Source organism: Rhincodon typus, chromosome 24, assembly GCF_021869965.1.
Source record: "Rhincodon typus isolate 14 chromosome 24, sRhiTyp1.1, whole genome shotgun sequence".
Lineage (NCBI taxonomy): Eukaryota > Metazoa > Chordata > Chondrichthyes > Orectolobiformes > Rhincodontidae > Rhincodon > Rhincodon typus.
In genome coordinates, this window is record NC_063355.1 from 3,673,434 (window position 1) to 3,697,035 (window position 23,602).

General features: G+C 39.2%; 1 protein-coding gene across 3 annotated transcripts in view; it reads right to left on the reverse strand.

Moving 5' to 3' along the window:
- The window catches only part of cabin1 (calcineurin binding protein 1), a 404,357-nt gene that overhangs the window by 343,246 nt on the left and 37,509 nt on the right, over positions 1-23,602 (reverse strand). For all 3 annotated transcript variants that reach the window (XM_048611391.1, XM_048611392.1, XM_048611390.1), the window contains exons 11-21: positions 21,752-21,969; positions 19,426-19,504; positions 16,540-16,727; positions 15,350-15,499; positions 13,811-14,005; positions 12,888-13,124; positions 7,962-8,112; positions 6,405-6,517; positions 5,290-5,451; positions 3,930-4,136; positions 2,469-2,614 (exon numbers count right to left, since the gene is read on the reverse strand). In XM_048611391.1, coding sequence (XP_048467348.1) covers positions 2,469-2,614; positions 3,930-4,136; positions 5,290-5,451; positions 6,405-6,517; positions 7,962-8,112; positions 12,888-13,124; positions 13,811-14,005; positions 15,350-15,499; positions 16,540-16,727; positions 19,426-19,504; positions 21,752-21,969 — 1,846 coding nt within the window. The remainder of the gene's footprint in view (positions 1-2,468; positions 2,615-3,929; positions 4,137-5,289; positions 5,452-6,404; positions 6,518-7,961; positions 8,113-12,887; positions 13,125-13,810; positions 14,006-15,349; positions 15,500-16,539; positions 16,728-19,425; positions 19,505-21,751; positions 21,970-23,602) is intronic.

Below are 23,602 nucleotides of genomic sequence, written 5' to 3' on the forward strand. Positions count from 1 at the left end.
AGAGGGATACAAGTATCAGGTTAGCAAAATTGTAATGTGCTTAACAGGTCCAGAAGCATGTTTAGGCAACCTATTGATTAATCACGTCCAGTCCTCATTACATCCTCAGTCAAAAGATGAACAAAAGCTGAAGTCCAAGGGCGTAGAGGTGAGAATGACTGCCTTCGACACCTAGACAGTGTGATGACAGTGCGACATTAAGGAGCTCGGGGATATTTTAAGTCAAGTGGGAATAAGGAAGAAAACTCTCCACTTTAGTGGAGTCATACTTGCCACAAAAAAAGATTGTTGTGTTTCTGGAGACTAATCAAATCAGCTCCAGGGTATCACTGTCAGCATTCCACAGGGTAGATATTTTTAATCAACCTGCCCAGGCATGCTATGACACACCTTTGGAATAGGTGGGACTTGAACCTGGGTCTCTTGACTCAGAGATAGCAGCACTACCACTGTGCTTCAAAAGCCTCCATTCCTCAGGGTAGATCTTTTCTGGTCAACCCATTCAGAGATGTTATTACACACCCCTGGAGCAGTTGGGATTTGAACTTAGGCCTCCTGGTTCAGAGATAGGGACACTACTATTGCACCATAAGAGCCCGCATTCCTCACAGAAGTGTCCTAGGTCCAACTATTTTCAATGATTCATCAATCACCTAAAAATGAGATGGTAACTGCTGTGATATACAAGGTGTAGAGCTGGATGAACACAACAGGCCAAGCAGCATCAGAGGAGCAGGGAGGCTGATGTTTCGGGCCTAGACCCTTCTTCATTGCAACTCCTGAGATACTGAAATAGTCCATACCCATGTTCCAGTAGGGCTGGACGACCTACTCCTGCTCCTAGTTCTTATGTTCTAACATTCAGCTTCAGACTGTTAAGTGGCAAGTGAACCTTCATGTTACAGAAGTGCCACAAAATGGCCAACGGCAAGAAAGAATCCAACTTTAAGCCCTTAAAATTCAACAGCATTGGAATCACTGAATTCATCCATCATCAATATGGCGGGGTTTAATATGGATCAGAAACATAACTGGAGTAACCCTATAAATACTATAGCTACAACAGCAGGGCAAAGAAGGAGTAGTCTGCAGTGAGTAACTCACCTAATTCCCCAAACACTTTCCGCTAGTTATAAGGCACAAGTCCCCTTGTACTATAATACCTTTGATATCTGTAACTTCCGCCGCCAAAAAGGACAAAGGCAGTAGATGGATCGAAACACCATCTCCTGCAGGTGACCCTCCATGCCATACACCATCCTATCCTGGCAAACTGTCTCTAGTCCTTCACTGTTTCTGGGCCTAAATCTATTCAATGGTCCATCAAGGGAGTACCTGCCACTCAGTGTATGTAGCAGTTCAATTCTAATAATTGTCTATATGTTGAAGAGATGTGGGCATAGCAAAGTACCTCTTTCCATCTTCTCACCCAAACATATCCTTCTATTCCTTTCTCCCTTACATACTTAGAAATATGTTTGGTGCAAAGCTAGCTATGTTATTTGCCTTCAACGCTCCATATCATAGCAAGTTTCACATTCTAACCACTTTAAGGAAGAAGTTTTTCCTCTAATAAGGGCACTGCTGATTGTACGTATTTTTATTCAACCTGTTCAAACAGGTTATTGTAGTGATTGTAACCATGGCAGCATGACTTCATAAAATAAGAGTTCCCTGATGGGGGCTGTTAAATTTGGTCCAGTCAGGGAGCCCTCACTGACAAATATAAACAGGAGCTTCAGACATCCTGTTCACTGAGAGCTGGCTCTAAGAGAGCTGGATCAGTGTCAAGGACTTTCCAAGCATAAATAAAGGGTGACTTGGTGACAGGATACCAGCCTTTGTGGAGTTGTTTCAGTTATGTCAAATCTCGGGGAGCTGATGGAACTTCAGAATGTGCGAAAAGACTGATTTTGGTTGCAAGTGACTTCCAAGGCTCATTGGTTCCATGAAATTCAAAAAACCTCTGGCCACACAATAAGAGGACACTACCACCGTGCCACAAGAGCCTTTCAGAGTACATTACTCTGCTTAATTTAATGCTGGTGTAGGAATTAAATAAGGATTCATTTCAGCCTCCTATAAACAGATACATACTGAAACTGTGTTGGTTCCATTCAGAGGTTACTATATACTTGCATTTATTTACATAATGATTGGCTCAGTTCTATCCTTCACCGACCAGCTTTCAAGAATAGAACAGGCACTGAACATCTCCAATATCATGAGCAGATGTTTCAAACCAACTATTGCTAACAGTAAACTATCCTTTTCATTTTACTGCATTACAAAACTTTTCCAGAGCCATTTAAACTCAGCTTAACTCTTACCATAAATACACCATATGGAGTGACAGGTACTCAGCCAAATCCAGCACACACTAATGACCTGTCCAACACTGAGAATCCCACAATGTAATCAATCACAGTTGATTTTCATCTAATACCAATGTAATTAGCAAATCATACCTTGCTGGACAGACACAGATGTCATGCATATAGAATTTTATAGCTTTAGCCTGCTCTTTGTTCTTGAAATGATAATCAGCCAGAAGGTAATACAACTCATTAACAAGAGGAAGTTCAGAATCTGCTCCATCAGGGAGGGCAGGCACCTATGAATTAAATGCAGAAAGAAACCATATCAGATCTGCTTTAAAACAGACTCGAAACTGTCAGTTTCACCAAATAGAATGGCATTCACATGCAGAGACCGAAACATGAATGTAACCAAATAAAACTGGAAATGTAAACTACCAAAATGTAGCTACAAACTGCGACTCATTCAAAGCACTACTGTGTGAACAGAATATTGCAGTTGTCACGGGGATCTTTATCCTTGCCCATGCCCCACATAAAAGGTACTTAGTTTGGGATTTGACTTGGATAAAAATGGTCAGATTTCCAATATCTGTCTTCTATTCATAGTTCTTTACAGAGATTTAAAATGTTCAATAAAAATTAAGGATCCTATCCAGCTGAAAGAGAAAGACACCTCTACACTCCTTGTGAAAGTCCAATTGTTGCAAAACGTTAAACAAAACAACAGAGCCATGATACGAAGCACAGCAAAGAGAAACGTGCAAGATTAGAAAGTTGCCAATGTGAAGAGAAAATAGAATAAATTTTCCAACTAAACTAAAACACAACTTTTAAAGGGAAAATGACAGCATAGACAGGAAGTTGAGTGAAGCACAAAAGGCAAATGATTATTGTATTTTTCAGGCTGCAATAACAGTGGTGTCTCTAGCAATTAGTATTCAAAACATATACGATTTTCAGAAAATAAGGCTAATGAACTGTGAAATGGGCATTCAATATCTTGGAACTTGGAGGAGATTGTTTGAATTGGGCTGATAAATTTCATCTGCTGTCAAAAGCAGATAAATGTGAGGTGGTAAATACAAGGAAAAATACAGAATAGAAACCATATATTACAGCATAAACATTTAGGCGACTGAGCAGAAATGCTTGGTCAATCAGATAGTGTTGGAAGAAAAAGTTGATAAAAATGAAATACCAAATTTTAGAAGCATTGGTATAGGAATCACACATAAACCTAATGTCACTGTGAAACTCTGTTTACACACATGCTACTTGACCAGGGAATACGTCTTACTGAACTTAATCTTAGATTCTCTTTTATTTTGTACAGTGTGGGCAACTGTAACAGTCAAGAGCAGTAGCCAGTTGACCCATCCTTCTCTAACCCAGATATAAAGAGGAGCATACAATTACTCTGCTCTAGGTCAGCTGACAGTTCAGAAATCAAAATCTTTATATTCTCAAATCGTTTAGCTCAGTAATGCATAACATGGTGTAATTTGTACATATCAGATTATGTAATTTCTCATTTTAATAAGAAACTGTTTACTTGAAACTCTGAAATTTAACCTTTGACAATTCCACTGAAAGCAGTACTGCCATTACCATGTCAACAGATCCTTCAATATAGGCTGTTACGCTCTCTATTGAGAGAGGTAGGTTATCCTCATCTCGATCTATCGCAGCAATCTTCTTCAAAAGGTTTGCCAGATCTGCAGACACAGTGCTGGTCTTGTAGCTGTCAAATTCTGGGTAATTCTTGGGCTTGAAATAGTCAAACATAAATTCTGCATCACTCCAACCAAGCTCCACCTATAATTCAAACAGAGGGGGAGAAATGATCATTAATGTTAAGCCACCAGACATTGTTTGAAGAACATCCACCAGGAAGGAAGGTAGAGAAATACAACATAACTGTCCCTGTGGAGAACTGTCTGGCTCCTGCTTGGTGTCGCCAAGGGTAATGATTCAAAGAGTGGAGGATTGCAGCTAGTTATTGTGAGGGCCAAAGGCTTTGATCCCCAATTTCATGGAACCCATAAGCCTTGGCAGTCACTTGCAACCAAAATCAGTCTTTTCATTCATTTTCAGGTACCTCAAGTTGTTGATAACAACAGATCTAGGATGCTTTCATGAACAGGACTTAAAAAAAAAAGCCTTTTTCCAACTTTCAAATTTAAATTTTACCCACATGGATAGACTGCTAACAAATCCAAGTGCAAAAAGAATGGAGAATAGTTTCAAGGTTGCATATAACACAGGTATCAGTTTCAATACTCCTTGTTTATACTGTTAAATCCTTAAGTGTTCAGCCATAAACCCAGTGGCTCAGTGTTAGTACTGTTGCCACACAGCGCCAGGGACCCGGGCTCAATTCCACCCTCGGGCCACTGTCTGTGTGGAGTTTGCACATTCTCCCGTGTCTGTGTGGGTTTCCTCCCGGTGCTCCACTTTCCTCCCACAGTCCAAAGATGTGCAGGTTAGATGGAGTGGCCACGCTAAATTTCTCATAGTGTCTGGGGATGTGCAGGCTAGGTGAATTAGCCACAGGAAATGCAGGGTTACCAGGAAGGGGGGTGTCTGGGTGGGATACTCTTTGGGGAGTCGGTGTGGATTCGATGGGCTGTATGGCCTACTGCCACACTATAGGGATTCTATGAAACTCACTATGGCCTATATATATGAACTTTAACAAAAATATAACATTCTTCTCTCCAATTCATTATTAACTTAAAAGTAATTGACTTGTATTCACCAAACACACCACAGACAGAATGCAGAGTTGTTAAGATGCAGGAAGAGGCTTTTTGACACATTGTGGACATTTGGAAAGCTATTCCAGGATAATCAGTACTCATGGACTAATTTCACAGCTCAGTGCAAAGTTTTCTGGTACTGTTTTCTCCATGATAAAACATCTTGCTTTACCTAGCTTGTAACATGAAGTGTGTTCATAACTACATACCTGCTGAGCAGAGTGCTCTTCCAGATACCTGGCCTTACTCTTCTTGCTAGGATAGGCATATAAACAGTAAAAGCACTGCTCAAGGGCAGTCTCCAGCTCTTCTTTAAAGGGGTGGGCATCTTCAGGTCTTGATGCAGACAGTTCCTTCTGAAGCACTCGAACCTAGTAAGAAAAGCATATTTCTCAACAGTAAACCTAGTAACATATTAAAACCCATTGTATAAATAAGGCCACTCCACCCAACTGGTCTATTCCAAACTCAGTTTAAAGTTTGGGTCGAAAAAAAGCAAACAAGCAGCTCTGCAAGATTTAAGGAAGTAACAATTTTACTGCAAATCTGAGACAAGATTGCAAATTAGACAAATTCACTCACAAAGGGGATGAACAGGACAGATGAGGTAAACCATTGTTTAGGAATATCATAGGTAGAAAATATACCAAAAGAAAAAATAGGTCTGTGGATCAAGATTCTAAATCATAAGGTAAACAAGGTGATTTTTAAACAGATCTCTTGGTTTCTGGCAATGATACCACGTTGCAGGTTACACTCAAGATCTCCAAAGGCCTGTAAGCAAGCCAGCTCATACCCTCCATCTGAGCAGAAATGGAATAAAACTAAAATGTTCCGCAGAAAGGGAAAAACTTTTAACTCCAGCCAAGACCTACTGACCAACTACCGAATTGAGGATCACCACAGTAGGGAACGTGATATTGTCACCTTATTTTCCCTTGCGATTTAGACTCAATCCAAAGATTTGATTCCATTTTCCCAGTATTTTCGACCCACCATACTCTTTAACAACTGTTATTCTCATCTGTCATGTCTGTCCTATTTGTGAATAAATGTGTTCAAGTTTGAATTTAAAGACGGCATAATTTAGGCTTGCCAATTAATCATCCATTTTGCCACATGTTGAACCATAAGTTTACTATAATTAATAATTTTTTTGCTTTGTCTTTTATTTTAGTTAATGGTCATAGTCAAGCAAACTAATGATCCCTGCAATTAAATTGGTCACATCTGACATTTGTGGTGACACATGGAATAGCGAGGCCTGATTTTCGGCGCACTCTTCCTATCAGGGTCGTGGCATGTTCTAAACAAGGTAACTTACATAGAACTTAAGTAACGCTCCATCAGAATTACAGCACCAGGATCTTCGCCCCAGATACTCATGCGCTGTGTTAAGCAACATCAGAGAGGAAGGCAGCATTGGAGTTTCAGAATCTACAAAATACAGAAGTGTTAACAGAAACAGAAATGTTCTTGGATAACATTGTTCCCACCATATGCCCATGCCCTCATCCCCTCCAAACTGAACTACAATTCTTTATGAGCTCCATCCCATCCTTTTTCTCCTTTCATAAACTCCAGACCATGCAAAATTTTGCTCCTTGTAGCCCGACCCACACCACGCCACTTGTCCAAGAGCTATGGAGTCCAATGAGGACAAGTGGGAGGTCTTCTACTTTGGGTCCAGGAAAAATAGGCCAGAAGTATTTTCTAAATGTTGAGAAGCTCAGAACTTGAAAAGAACAGGTGTGCAGAGGAGAAATTTGCTGTAAAGAGACCCATGAATCAATCACTAAAAATTAGTGTATACACACACATACCCAGGGACTGGACCTAAAGTGCTGAAGTGATGCTATAGTTAGATAATGTTCTAGCTAGACTCTATCCAGAGCACTGAGTTTAGCATTGGAGTCCACACCTCAGGAAGGTGATGGTGACATGGAGTGAGCAGTTCTGATGTATCCAAACAATGCAATTATTAAAAAAGGTAACACAGACACAAAGTTTGTATTCTCTGGAGTATAGGGGGTTAAAGAGTAATTTGATAAAGAAGTTTGTGAAAGGATACAATAAATAGAGGGAATATTTTTTGCTGGTGGAAGACCAGACAAGAAGATAATCTTATAAATTTAGGGCAAGGTGTTTTATGGTTGATGTCACACATGTTCTTGCCATATTAGTGGAAACCAGGAACTCTAAAACAAAAGACTGAGAGCACTGGGGTCCAGTTGAAAATTTCAAAACAGGTTGATAGGGTTTTGTCAGGCAAGGAGAAGAATAAACTGACATAATTCTCAATACTAATATGCAAAATGTATACATGAGGATAATGTATGGAAAAAGGCATTGAAGTCAATGATCAGCCATAAATTGTACTGAACGGTGATGCAGGCTTGACTGGCTAAATGGTCTATTCCCATTTTATTTGACCTCACTGGCTCCTGCTCCTGAACTATATGTAGTCAACATTTGTCAAGCCACACATTAATAAGCATTAGCGATGGGTGAGGATGCTAAGAAAAACCCATGGGAAATCTCAAATTTAAGGAAGCAGATTTTCCTGAAAGTCAACAAGAAACCAACAGGCAGAGAAATCAACCACATTGGTGTATCTGTATCTGGGGACAAATAGCACTGCATATCATCTGTATTCACCATAGAACACTGCCAGCAAGTTAAAGCAGTGCCTTCAATGCTTGTATAGTTTCCTTAAACAAACAACACTGAAACATAGCTCAATATACAAAACAGTTCACCACTTCTTTTAAAAGCCGACAGCACTTGGAAGATAAAACAGAATAATATTATTAGCACGCCTAAACATTGCAAAATACTGCACTGAATTTCTTTTATCCCCAAACCAGAGAGCAACACTGACCAGAGTCTTCACTTTTACAATGCTGGCGGCGAAGAGTGTCAAACTCCTCCTCCTCATGCTTTATGATCCTGTACAAGGTGATCCAAGGCAGCACTGATGACACAGTCGGCTCTTTGGAATCTTCAGACACCCCCATGCTACAGTCAATGATCTACAACACAGAGACACAAGGATTTTTTTCAAACTTTTACAGGAATTTTAAACAGAAATAATTTGCTGTTTGTCAGTGTTAATAATTTCAACTGCTGGTAATACTGGACAAATCAAATTCCAGAGTAAAACTTGGCGTAACAGATAAGTTTCTTTCCTTCAGAGATACACAGACCAACCCACTGACCTTTCTTCAGTGAACTCAAAGAAAATAGATTACTAAAACAGCTCAAGATTTATTTTCAGTTCCAATGGCCTGGAAACTACCAAAACTTATTACCCTTCTGCTGATATGGATCTTTTATGGATGTTATCTCTGATCTAGATCTGTTTGCAGCTCCTCCTCCACCTGTCTCTTTAGAGGTATATCTTAAATTTCATAGAATCCCTACAGTGTGGAAACAGGCCATTCCGCCCAACAAGTCCACACCAACTCTCCAAACATCATCCCACCCAGACATATAACCCTAGCGGATCCCTGTAACCTTGCATTTCCCATGGCTAATCCATCTAACTTACATATCCCTGAACACTATGGTCAATTTAGTATTTAGTAAACACTTCAGCTATTAGCCCATCAAGTGGTTTGTTTGTTCATTGAGTTTAAATCACATGACTTTTTGGTATGCTGTTTTGACCCAATGCTTATAAAGCGTTTTCTGGCACTTAAAAAAGACAAGTCACCTCCACAGAACTAAAGACCAGAAACCCATTTACTTCAACTTTACAATCCAAGTTTCCAGGTAATACTACATTGGAAACCTGCATCACAATAACCAGTAGGCTGTATAAAAGATAGGGTGACTAATGGGTACATATAATAAACTTATAAAAACAGTAAATATCAAAACCAGTTATTAGTTACTTTACCTCAGTATTACCCAGAGAGATGAATACACCATAACATCTAGACAGGTTAACACAATGGACGTAACATTGCATTTTTATTATCTCTCCTTGAAAAAGGCATTTCAGAAAGAAACACAGGAGATAATTGATGGGTTTCTTTTCTTGTTAACCTTTTGCAACTGTACTTACTCAAGTTAAGAAGGAAGTGGCAGAGTCTATACAAATAATATGCAAATGTATTCACATAAATAACATACATGGATTGTAGATACATTCATTGGAAGGATAGGGAATATCCATAAGACTGAGGGGCAGGTAATAAGATTTTAATAGTTAAAAATGAAAGGGGGAACAAGTTCAGGAAACTATAGACCAATTTGTTTACCATCATAGAGAAGACTGACAATGGAATCTTTTTTTAAGCATGTAATAGAGAAACACCTGGAAATTAAAAATACAATGAAGGGTAGTCATAGTAACTTCTAGAGGGAAGGTGTTGCTTAACCAATGTCACTGCGTTATTTGAATTAATAGCAAGATTAGTAAGGGGAACAAGGGTTATGGGAGAAGGCAAGATATTGGGGTTGAGAAACATATCAGCTATGATCGAATGGTCGAGCAGATTCAATGGGCCGAATGTCCCAATTCTGCTCCTATATCTTGTGGTCTTATGGCCTAGAAGTGAGAGATGAGGGTAATGCAGGCATAACATACTTGGGTTCTCTCTTTTAAACCTTAGGATGTAGGCCATCAGGCCCTGCAGATTTATCAGCTTTAGTGCTTGGAGTTTCTGCTGATATCCCCTTAATTTCCTGACCCTTCTGACTCTACAGGTTATCATCTATTTCTGGTATATAACCTGTGTCTCTACTATGCACACAAACAAAATGCTTGGACAATGTCTACCATTTCCTCATTTCACATGATAATTTATTTTTTCCCCTGCTTCTAAGGGACAAATGTTTACTTTAGCTACTCATTTCCTTTTTACAAGTTGTTTTTATATCTCTAGCTAATTTAGATTCAGGTTTTTCTCCCCCCTTGTTATCAATGTTTCGGTGGTCCTTTGTAGGTTTCTAAAATGCTACAAATCCTCAAATTTGCAAAGAATAGTTGCAAGTCTATGTCTCTTATTTTTAACCTAATCTAGCCTTGACCTCCTTCATAAGGCAAGGATGGGTCTTTCTCTCTCAGTTCTTGCTTTTCAATTGAATACATTTTTGTTGAATGTTTTGACTTGCTCTGACTGTTTATTTAAAACCATACCATTTTGCCTACGTGTCTAATCAACCTTAGCCAACTCCTTACCTCTACACGTACAATCAGCTTTGTATATATTTAAGATTCTTGCTTTGGATTGGAGTACGTTACTTTCAAATTTAACATGGAATTCTATTGTATTACAATCTCTATTGTCTAGTAAATCTTTTACAATGAGACTACCAATTAACCCCAAGTTATTTCACAATGCTGGATTTAAAATACCTTTATCCCCATGTTGTTTCCAAAATATATTGCTCCAGTAAATTGTCACAAAAGTATTCTACAAATTCATATTGCAGACCACCTTTGTTAATTTGATTGGCCTATTTGTACAATAAAAGTCTCCTACAACTGTTAAATTTCCTTTGTTACAAGCTCCAATAATTTATTCTTTAATGTTTTGTCTTATAATCTACCTCCACCAGTGTGTTCTGACTATCACTAATCCTGATCTCAACCTAAAATGATTCTATTTTATGATCTCTGAGCCAACTCAGGTTCTTGCGTCATTCTTAACTATTAAGGCTATCCTTCCTCTCCATCTTTTTCTATTCTGAGTTTTCAAAATTTATCTACCCTGGAATATTTATTGCCCAAACTTGTTCATAACTGCATCGCCATCACAGCAATTAGATCTAAACTACTCAATGCCACTTGCAGCATGTATTGCAGATGTTTTGCACATTCAGACAAAGAACTTATTTTTAATTATTATTCTTCACATGACCATACTCGCTAATGCATAATTACAATTAGACTCTATCCTTTCCTGTCCCACCTATTTGCTTTTACCCCCAATATGACTCTGTTCTATTGCCTCAACTGTTCTCTTTAGACTTACAAGTCTCCCTTCACCTAAAGCCGAGTTACATGATTTGCCAGGACATTGGGCTCAAGCCTGGTTTAAGTTGACAATGTTCCAAGAAAAGGGCTCTCTCTTTCCTGAGCACTGTCAGCAGCGTACCATAAATCAAAACTCGAGTTCTAGCATCACTCTTCGAGCTATGCATTTATTCTCCAGTCTGTAACCTTGTGGCAATGGCTTTATGACTCAGTTAATAATCCAGAGTGGCTCAGTGATTAGCACTGCTGCCTCACAGCACCAGCAGCTCAGGTTAGATTCCACTCTCGGATGACTGTCTGTGTGGACTTTGCACATTCTCCCCATGTCTGCGTGGGTTTCCTCCAGGTGCTCTGGTTTCCTCCCACAGTTCAAAAATGTGCAGGTTAGGTGAATTGACCATGCTAAATTGCCTTTAGTGTTCAGGAATGTGTAGATTAGGTGGATTACAGGAGGGTGGGATGCTCTGAGGTTCGGTGTGGACTTATTGGGCCGAAGGGCCTGTTTCCACAGTGTAGGGATTCTATTTCTATGTCTACCACCTTTGAGGCTCTGTATTTTACTTTGGACCTTACTCGCTCCTCCTTCCCCACCAACACCAACAACACCACCACCACCACCACCACCACCATCCCATCTTCATCCCCCGATCCCCACTCCCCACCACCCCAATTGCAGAATATCACCGAGTTATGTATTGTAAACTTATTAATGCATGGGATGAAGTTTTCTAAGTGGACCACGAGAATTGGATTCAACTTTCCTACTCCATTTCCAATCCTACGAGAAATGCTTGAACATGACACAAAGACAAATTGCTGGAGAAACTCAGCAGGTTTGGCAGCATCTGTGGAGAGAAAACAGAGTTAACACTTCGAGTCCAGTGACACTTCTTCTGAACAGAGTTTTTCCAGCAATTTCTGTTTTAGTTTCAGATTTCCAGTATCTGCAGTTCTTTGTTTTATTTTAGTCCTTAACCACAACTATTGGCAGTCAACACAACCTTCAGAGGTCACCTGCGTAAAAACTTACTTGTTCCCCTGACCATACTATCCGCATTATTACCACATCTCTTTTCATTCCCTCAACTTCAATGGCTTTGCTCATCCATCCTGAAGTCTTTTTTCTCAAACACACAGGTAGCAAGTACCTCTTGCTAGCTGGTCAAATGTGCAGGCTCCTCGAGCTCTAATGCTAGATCTCCCCAACCCTGCAGTAACTGCGTCTTGCACTAAATTCCTAACCTTGCACTGAGTTAACAAAGGGTTCCTCCCAGATCACTGCACACCCTCACACTAAAAAAAATACATTTATATGGCATTTTTAAATCTCAAACTGCTGCGTAATCAGTTAAGTTTTATTTAAAATGAGATGCAATTACAGTCATGTCAAAAATGAGACAACCAATTTACACACAGCAAACTCCCACAAACAACAAAATAACAATGACCAGGTAATTGATCTTTTTATGGTGATTCAGGGAGAAAAGTTAACCAGGATATGGGGAATAACTCTTAATTGTCTCCAATACAGCACCATCCACGTGAGCAGGTAGACTGGGGACTCTACTTGAGTCTCACCTGCAACCGCAGACAGTGCGGCACTCTGTACCGCACTGCAGTGGCTGCTTATTGGCCAACCTAAGCAACTGATACATTTTGGTTATCCTTCTGCCTTTTTCCTTTTCTTTCAAAAGCAACAGAACTATGAAGTAAACTACCATGTGTATACGTATCATACTTTGGCCTACACTGTGTTAAGATAAGCTTCTAATTGATGATATGATTGTAGAATGCCATGTTGAATGTGGTGCACCTCCTTACCTGGATGAGATTGTTGGCGAATCTGACAAAACAAGGATTCACACACTGCTCTTCCAGGATACTGTTATCGCCAGATAAGGAATAATCAATTCCAGTCAACAGCTGAGTCACTGTTGAAACCCATTCTTCCTTAGAGGATGTGGATGATACATTATTCATCTGTTGAATGGCTTCATTTAGCGCAACTTCAGAACACTCCAAACACTGCCTGTAATCTTTTAGCTTGAGCAGGGAGTCCTGACAAAAAGTGACAGAAAGTTTTAGAAGTCATTGATCAAATCTAGACTCAGTTCTTTGTGGGCAGGAAAGGGAATTTTTCCATCCTGATTTGATCATCTACAGTTAGTATGAATGCAAATAGCAATACACATTAAAGTACGAGTACTCAAGCAAGAAGGGTCGATAAACTGCTTGAATGAAAAAATCAGTATAGCTCTACAGTACAGTGTTAATTCCACATATCAATTTGTTTCTGTAATTATTGTATAATATCAGCTCTAAAAGTTACATCCAGAATACTGAACAAAAAAAGTGTACTGCCACCATGTTGTCAGCATGGAACTCAGTGAAAACTGTGCTGATCCACATAAATGACTTGTTCCATTCTCAGATTCAAAATTTATCCAAAACTTCATGATCTAACAGGACTCTGCAGCACTTGAACTAAGACCCAGACAGGGCCAATTTCTCTGCAAAGGCTAGTTCCCAAATGCACACAAAAGTCTATCTTCTGTCCAGGGCTAAACTGGTACAGATCTATACTATATATTGGGTAGCAGTGAGAAAAAAAAGAGGCTGGATACAAATTCGTAAAATGGGTTTACAGTGATGATAGCTTGGACAGAAATGCTAAGCAATGACCTGCTTGCTGACCATCTAACATAAATACATTCAAAATGTTACTGGTGAAATATTAGGATTACCTGCAACAGGAGAAGCTGAGCAGGCCGTTCAGGGATGGATGCAACAAACTCCAGGGGTTTTGTTCTGCCAATCGTACCAAGGGTTAATGTGGGTCGCAGCAGCTTCACAACTTGGTCATATTCACCCATTTCATACAGGCGCTGAACCTCCTCAAGAGACTGGCACCTCTCCAGTGATTTGAGTTTTTTATCAATCTGGCAAAGAAGAAAAGCAAACACAGTACTTTTAAACACATGAGAAGTTGCAGGAGGACCAGTGAAGGAGACACAAGGTTCAGACTATAAGATCCTGCAAATATTGCAATAAAAAATACTGCACATTTTATAGACTACTAAATCTTAGTAGGTAAAAATATTTCAATGGTAAAAATTTTCCATTTAGCATTGCTGAAGATTACGGAAGCAGATTTTAAAAGTTCTGCCGTCATCTCCCATGATTTATGGTACAGGAGAACAACTAGCATGTTAAGACAGAGTTATGAAATGTGGATGTAGAATCACAATGTGCAACAAAGCACAACCCAATCTCTGCCAGGCCCTTAAAATTCTGTCTCTCCTCTTTGCAGATACTGAGTTCTTCCACTATTTTCTGATTATATTTCAGATTTTCACCATCCATAGTAATTTGCTTTTGAGTCAGTTAGATTCCGGAATTGGATTGTTAAATGCGCTCCATACAGTTAATGAATAGATATAGGGCTGTGCCACAGTGGATGGTGAGAGTCAAAGGAGTTTGGGCAGAGATGTGTTTTGGACAGTTAAAACGGTATTCGGATGAGTACGTGAATAGGAAGGGTTGAGAGATATGGGCCAAATGCTGGTAAATGGGACTAGATTAATTTAGGATATCTGATTAGCATGAACAAGTTGGACCGAAGGGTCATTTTCCGTGTTGTACAACTCCATGACTCTATAATGATAGCCTGAGACAGGCAAATTCTGGGAGTTGACTGTGGTCAAGTGAAAAACCTGATGCTGTCAAATTGAAGAATTCCAAGTAGAGGCTCATACTCAGAATTAAATGAGGTCGCTGAGGCAGAAGTTAATCTCCAAATGCTTTGCTTTAGTGTTTGGTCTTCCCATGAATCTGCATGAATATTGACAAGGGAAGATGATGCATAAGATTATATCAATTAATAAAAATGTATATTTATGCTCTGCTGGATTGAGTTGGTTTTTTTTGTTCTTCTTTGCAAATCTGTTCAGAAATAAAAAGAAACTGTTTGTATTAACAGTTTCACTTATATATCCAACTGAGCAAAATCTGTTGGGGATGGCTGGGTGAAAAGGGCAGTTAGAGAAATCAGCCCAGGCCATTGAATGCCAAACAGATATCTCAATGAATGGCAATAATAATGTTTATAGTCTGGCACAGGCTGAAAGGAATATCTATTGTCTTGGCAGGGAGAAGTATAAGATAGCACATAGACAATGAAGTAGTGAGGCATACTGTTACTTCATCAAATGCATAGAAAGCAAGGAATTTTTTCCTGCTTTTGTTACTTAATATTTTCACTTAAAATATTAAAATGTCTGTACCTCCTCCAATGATATGGCAGAATCCACATGTAGATTTGGTAGTCTGATAGTAAAACCATCACTATTCCTGCTGCCCACTTTAATTCCTAATGAACTGCAAAACAAACTAGTGCAGATATCATAGCTCTCCAGAGCTTGCTCCATATCACCCTGTGAAAAAATATATTGAAACATATTACCAGCAGATGGGGAGAAAAGGCACAAGAGTTTATACCCTCATATGCATGACTCTATTCGAACTAATCATTCACTACCCTCAATAAAGGCTGCAAATTAACTCAGTTCTGAGGAGGTACAATTTCATAGCACACTCCTCCTCAATTTAAAATTATTCATAGCAATTAGATACACACTCACAGATATATTGTAGGAAGTTGTACGCTACTACTGGTCTGCACAATATCTGATCCAACAGATCACAATTATAGATAACAAGGCAGATAACAAGAAGGACCCTTTTTTCTGAAGAAGGGTCCAGACCCGAAACGTCAGCTTTCCTGTGCCTCTGATGCTGTTTGGCCTGCTGTGTTCATCCAGCTCCACACCTTGTTATCTCAGATTCTCCAGCATCTGTAGAGGGTCCTACTACCCCCAGATCACAATTATAACTCTGATAGCATGAAAGGAGAAAAGCACTGCATTTCCCAATATGGATAACAATTCAGGCTACCAAGTCCAGAAGTCTGTGTTCAAAGGAAAAAGGCATTTTGCATTGCAGAATTTCTCCTTTGCACCACAATTTACAACCTTGCACGAATTGATAGGACAAATGCCACACCATTAGCAATAACCCATCATCGTGATTTTCTAGACATATAAGCTATCCACCATAAGATGTTGATAAATACCACAATCAGAACTTGGCATTCAAGCTAAAGCTAAGTGGCATATTTATCAGATTGATTCCATAGCAGCATAAGAAATGACCGTTACAATAGTTAACATTCAACACAAAATTATATGGTCAAAGAGTTTGGTCACCTCAACCTGCAAAATACAAATTCAAACATTATTATCCAGAATTCATAATTTGAGATGAAATTAGTGATCATGTAGAATACATTGATTAATCAATAACAGCCAGCATGGTATTTCTGCCTCAGATTGGAAGCAGTATACAACAGTTGGCAAATTATTTAAGTATTAGGAATTGATACTCTCATTCAAGCAACATCAACACAAATACAAACCTGCAATGCCATAAATCTGGCTTTCAACCAGTAAACTTGAACCACAAAAACCAGCCAGTCATTCTCAAAGAGGTCCTTCTGTGAGGAAGTGAAGGCCAATTGAATCAGATCTCCTAAATAATGGCTGCCTGGAAAGTCAGGTCCTAACTGTGCCACCATGTTGCTGGAAGAACATTTTCGAGGGGAAACTGGAAAAAAGAAACCAAACAGATTAAATGCACACAGAAGGTAGTTTCCCTCTACACGTGTAAGTGAGAAGTGATTTTCCTAAGTGCCACCAGCAGAAAGCCTTCCTAATCAAAATTATGGGGCCTATTTTAAATATTTCACATAGGTTACACTCAACAAGAACACTGCAATCAGTAATGCAGACAATGATTTTTTTGATGAAAAGGGGTAAAAATATTAATTTAAACTAAACGGGATTAATAGTTAAGATTTTGCACGAGAATTCTTGTGACCATTACATCAGCTAAGGAGGGGTTGCCAATTAAAAACAACTGGAAGCCAGCATGTAAAAGAGGGAAACTAAATCAAACCACAAATACGCTGGAATCAACAGATAAGCAGACACAGAACAGAATACACAACCTAGTTAGAGTCAGCTGAATGTTATGGTGTGGTGGGGGGGGGGGTCAGATTGAAGCGTCAATAACGTGACAGATTCATAACAAGTGTGACCAGCTTGGAACAGGATGGTTTGCTAAATGCCTATTACACAAAAACACAGTTATTGGAGACAAGGGACATTTCTCAAAACAGACAAGTGTTGTCCCACAGGGATCAGGTCTGAAATCATCGCTATTCATCACATACCTGTAGTTTCTGAGTCCACATCATTATGTATGATAGCAAAATTTGAAGATGATACAAAATTAGGGGGATATAACTGATACATGAAGGACTAAAAGATGAGCATGAAAATGAGCTAGTGTTTCAAACTAAATTTTATATAGCAAAGTATATTAGGAGGAATAAGATTACTTATTCTTAGAAGAAAAGAAAATAAATGTTGCAGAAGAGAAAAAGAATTTGAGTAGAGATATGTAAATCATTAAACATAGTAATGTAAACTAATATGGCACAAATAAAAGTTTTATTTAATTTTAGAAAATTATTATAAAAAAAAGCAGGGAGGTAACTTTGTTTTTTTACAGGGCTTCCCAAACTGTGGGTCGAGAACCCAAGAGGGGCTGAGAGACAGGATTCTGGGGTCGCAAGCACCCAGCCAATAATAACTGCAACACATCTCCAGTTAAGTGTTACCAGCTGTGAGGTCCCTTTAAATCCTCACTTCGTATGATGGGTGCAGCCTAATTAGCCACTCATTTAGAATTGCTCCAAAACAGCCAGGGAAAAGATTGGTGAAACGTCAGCCTTCCTGCTCCTCTGATGCTGCTTGGCCTGCTGTCTTCATCCAACTCTACACCTTGTTACCAGAAGATTAAACACTAGCCTCCCTCCCTGGCCTCACGGCTTTGCACTCCAATTTCAGATTTGTAATGAACAACTGATGTACGATCAATTGCTATTTGCAGCAGAGAGTTCCACTGTTCAAATGTCCTGCGTGGGTAGAAGGGTCTCCTAATTTTACGCCAAAAAGATGTGGCCCTAATTTTACGCCAAAAAGATGTGGCTCTAATTTCTGGAGTGGCCGCCCTGGTCCTAGACTCCCTAACTTATGGAAATAGTGTTTCTCCTGGCCTATACCCCTAATACCTTGACAAAAACCCCTCACATTCTATTTAACATACACAACCTTTCTCTTAGAGATAGCAAGAACTGCAGAAGCTGGAGTCAGAGATAACATAGTGTGGAGCCGGAGGAACACAGCAAGCCAGGCAGCATCAGAGGAGCAGGAAAGCTGATGTTTTGGGTTGGGGACCTTTCTTCAGGGTCCCAACCCACAATGTCAACATTCCTGCTCCTGTCAGGCTGCCTGGCCCATTGGGTTCCTCCAATCTTTCACTTAAACGTCTTTTGATTTCTTTGAAATATTGCCTTAATTTTTCATGTTCAATTCTGATGAAAGGCTCAGACCAGAGAGTTCAAAAATAAAGTCTTTTCAGTTTATACATACAGATTGACTTGTTTTTTTTAAAAATTGTGCCTGGTTTTTATTACATATCGGAAGCATTGGCAGCTTTTTTCTTAAAAGCATGCAATGAAATGATCCTTAAAGTTATTAACAATTTAGTGTTTGAAGGGACTAACATCAACTTATGCAATGTAAAGTTCAAACCTGTTCAGACCCCTTAAGGGATGCAACCTGCCAGTTTTCAAGATATGTTGCAGTAGTACACATTACATTTTTCTTAAGAATCCTCCTTTTTGCTTGGGGATAAGGATGGAGAAAGCGTAAGAAACCTGCAGCTTCTCGGTTAAAGGGAACACCACATAGCTGACATTTCTGCTAAGTAGATGGTTCACCAGCAGTTCTTTTGACAGTGCCAAAAAACCTGTTGCCTTGAAGTTCATTTGAAGATGCAGCATTTTTATGGCACCTGGCATATCTTTTGAATATCCCAAGGATTTACCACTAAAGTGCAGACACAAATATAAACAATCATGACTGCCATGGAGCAACATTGCACAAACTTGAACTTTACTCATTTAGTCATTGGTTCTGGCTCAGTTGGCTAAACGACTGTTTTGCGATGCAGGTGGCCAAGTTACACTAATTGGTCAAGTTTTCACATACATGCTAAAGAGATTCATGTCTGATTAAAAAGGTGGCCATTTTGGACAGTAGTTTTATTGATTGGAATGAATGAAAGCACAAAGATAATTTGAAGTGACACTAAAACAAGTAAAATTCAATAGTTGACAAGAAACAACTGTTTGTCTTCAGAAAAACACTGCACATTTGAAGTAAGTGCTTCTTACCTGTGGTACTTTTGGACTTTGTCAGAAGCCACTGATCAAGCTGTAGTTCCATGCACACTAAGCACATCACCATCATGTCCTGAAGAAATGAGAACAAAGTATTCTGAGCATTCAGAAGTACAGTGAGCCTTAATATTCTAAGGAGAGTGAAATACCAACTGAGAACTGAACAAGCAGGATAGTTATTTTTGCAAATGTTCAACTAAAAAGACAATTTCAATTGTGCATTCCATTTGTCTGAAGCTAACTATCCTCAGAAAAACACGTTCCATCACACAAAGTACTTTTCCAAACGTTATTATTCCAACTTTATTCCTTTTCAGCAGGTGTCAGAAAGATAGAGCTTGGGATCATAGTTGCTATCAAATGAAGATATTCCTAATTAAAAGTTAAGGCAGTTACTGAACTGCATTATAATCAAGGACAGATTAGCTGTGGTTGCCACCAAGATCCCATAAACTACTGGCATTCACTGTCCAAGCTGATTACAGAAGAATGGGTGAGGTACTGGAGGATAAGTGGCACCTATGAAATCTTAATACAGTGTGAGACACAGTCTTCAGTGTGTAAGAAAACTCAAAGGTGAGTGAGCACCTACCCAGAGCAGTGATTTTCAAACTTTGACAGACTTTATACAGGGGCTAAAAATAAAATCAAAATAAACCAGAAAAATACATTTTTCCTGCTGCATTCAGAACTCTGCTTCAGTAGTTTTACATTCTCCTCACCTAGAAGGCTAAATCCCATACACAGAGTATCCTGGGCTATACCAGACCTTCACTGTCCCTTTTTATTAATACAGAGTATTAAAATTTCACCTGAAACCTGTAACTTAATCAACCCGCAAGATCTACTGCTCCCCAAAATATACAAGTTATGCAAGACCCACCAGATAAGGATTTCAAGTGTTATTTTACATCAATTCAAATCTAAAAGTGTTAAATAATGTTCTTAATGAATGGATGTCCAAATAACTGATAATGTACTTGTAATACAACGTGAGAAAAAGTAAACTTTTATAATAACACACCATTAGAAAGGAAAGGTATTTACAAAAGAATAAAATCTATTCCTTTTCCCATAGCTCCTAACTTTTATATGGTTTTCTTTACCATATTCCAGGCATTTTAGTTATGAGAGATGAATTCCTTTCCTGATATAGGACTACTATATCACACCAATTTAAACAATTTTTTTCAAGCACTAACCAACATAAGGCGTGTACTTGTGTAAAGGTCAAGGGTTTTTTTTGTATTCATTCACAGACTGCGTACTCTGCTGCCTGGGCCAGAATTTAATGTCCCATTCCTAGCTTCCCTTGAGAAAATGGTGAGCTGCCTTCTTGAACCACTGCAGTTGTATGCAGTTCCAGAGTGCTACTAGGAAGGGACTTCCAGGAATTTTACGTCTGACAATAAATTTTTAGTAAAATTATAGGAGGTTGATAATAAAACTGATATTCAAGAGATTAAAATTCACTCTTTCCCATCATCTTGCTACCTAACTCTTTATGGCAGTACATCAGCTGAAAGGCATTGCCAGGTCAGAGACTATTCCCACCAACCCCACTCACCAAAACTACCATAAATGGAGCCATAAAGTATTTTTATTATTCTGCACAGACACGAGGGACTGTTTGGTCACCTTTGAATTAGTTAGTCTGTATGAGGGTAAGTTTGACCTCAATGTCAAGCAGGCGCCAAGTAGAAAGAGCTTGGATCTTCTCGCCAAAGCCAACTGGAGGCTAAGTACCAATATGGTCCAGGTCGGGAGACCGTTGTTCTGAACTTTTTTCCCCTCCATTTTATAATTTTTTCCTAAATCTGCAAGGCTGAACTTTTTTTACTTCTCTCTTTTTCCAAGGACTATAACCGAAAAAGCTGTACGTAGGGACCTTTGTACCCAAAATAGCACCGTAAGCGGCAAATTGTATACTTTTCAGTGTAGTCATTTGAGTACACGTGATAACAAAGCCAATTCTAACTTAACCTCAACATGAGGCTAATCATGATTCAAGTGCGTTCAGGACGCCATTTTTCAGGAAGAAGCTTGCTAAACGCCATCGTCCCAAAGAACAGCTTCCTGTTTTGAATAATACACATCTTGAAGATTGTTCCATGGCTGGATCAATCCAATTCCACATCATAACAAAGCTTTCTAACCAAGAGGGTAAAGCAGCATTTCCTTCCAAGGTGCCAACATCTATGGATCCATACTCAGAAAAAGTCTACATACTTAGAAGATGCAGAGAGAAAAAGAGGGAGCACTGTTTTACAAAAAGGAAAGACAACTGAAAAAAAAAGATAATTTAGCTTTATGGCAGTACCTTGATGTGCTGGTTGCTGCACTCTCTGAGGATTGGATTAGGTAGGCTACTGCAGTGTTTTCTCCAGCTGTTGTAGATTGAGAGTACTACCTCTGCCAATCCAGGTGGCCATTTTGCCAAGAATTTCTGACCAAGCGCTTTTAAATATTTCAACATCAAATCTAGTATCCCACCGTTCTTCTGATTGTTCAGCAAAAACACATGAACATCTTGTTTTTCTGTGTGCATAAAATTAAGAGTTAATGTTACAATGGATTAGGAATGATTAATACGCTAGCCAGCATTAAGTTGTCAATCCCATTCCAAATGGCATGACACACACATGCACAGTGCTTTGCTGTTTTTCTGACCTCAAAAAGCAAAGGCGAAAATATTAGCTTCAAACTACCACTAAAAAATGAGAGGGAGGTTTCGAAGGAGCTCTCAATGCACAGATTGAACTTCTTTCAAAGAAGCATTAAAGACTATTTTTCCACTGCTGACCATTTTTCAACCACCACAGACCAAATAAGTAGTAACTAATGTAAAAGGGAACACAAAGACTTATAAACAGATGCGTAAAAGATTAGTCAAAAGAAGATTGAAGCCAATTGGGAACTAAAAGTGTGATTTTCTTAATGAGACAGAAAGGCATGATTGAAGGACTGAAGGTGTATTTTGCTTCTATTCTCCACCAAAGAGGATGTTGCCAATGCAATAATAATGATCTATTGGATCAAAGAAATCTATGTCAATGCACAAAATAGAAAAGTCATCCAGCCCAGATGGTATCATAGTTTACCAAGAAAAAAGTGGAAATGACAAAAGCTCTGGTCACAATCTTCCAGTTCTCCTTGGATACAGATGTGGAAACAGGAGATCATAAGGTTTGGTCGGTTACCAAACCCATTTTACAAAGGAAGAGGGGTGGATCCTGTAACTAACAGGTCACACAGCTTAATATTGGCAGTGGTAAAACTCTAAGAGTTAGAGTCATAGAGATATACAGCACAGAAACAAACTCTTTGGTCTAACTCATCCATGCCAACCAGACATCCTAAAAAGTCTAGTCCCATATCCCTCTAAACCCTTCCTATTCATGTACCCTTCCAGATGCCTTTAAATATTGTAATTGTACCAGCCTCCTCCACATCCTCTGACAGCTCATTCCATACACACATCACCCACTGTGTGAAAAAGTTTCCCCCTAGGTCCCTTTTAAATCTTTCCCCTCTTACCTTAAACCTATACCCTGCAGTTTTGGACTCCCCACTCTGGGGAAAAGAACTTTTCTATTTACCCTGTTTATGCCCCTCATGATTTTACTAACCTGTATACAGTCGCCCCTCGGCCTCCGATGCTCCAGGAAAAATAGCCCCAGTCTATTCAGCCTTTCCCTCTCCAACCCTGGCAAAATCCTTGTAAATCTTTTCTGAACCCTTTCAAGTTTCACAACATCCTTCCTGTAACAGAGAGGCCAGAATTACAAGCAGTAATCCAATAGTGACCTAACCAATGTCCAGTACAGCTGCAACATGACCTCCCAACTCCTATACTCAATGCAATGATCAATAAAGGCAAGCATACCAAACCCTTTCTTCACTATCCTATCGACCTGCAACTTCACCTTTAAGGAATAATGAACGTGGACTCCAAGGTCTCTTTGTTCAGCAACACTCAGAAATAACAACGCAGAATAAAATTAGTAGGCATTTGGGAAAGAATTAGTTAATAAATGAAAATCAACACAACTTTGTTAAAGACCGACGTTTCTGGCCTAGACTCTCAGGCCTGAAACGTCAGCCTTCCTGCTCCTATGATAACAAAGGTGTAGAGCTGGATGAACACAGCAGGCCAAGGTGTAGAGCTGGA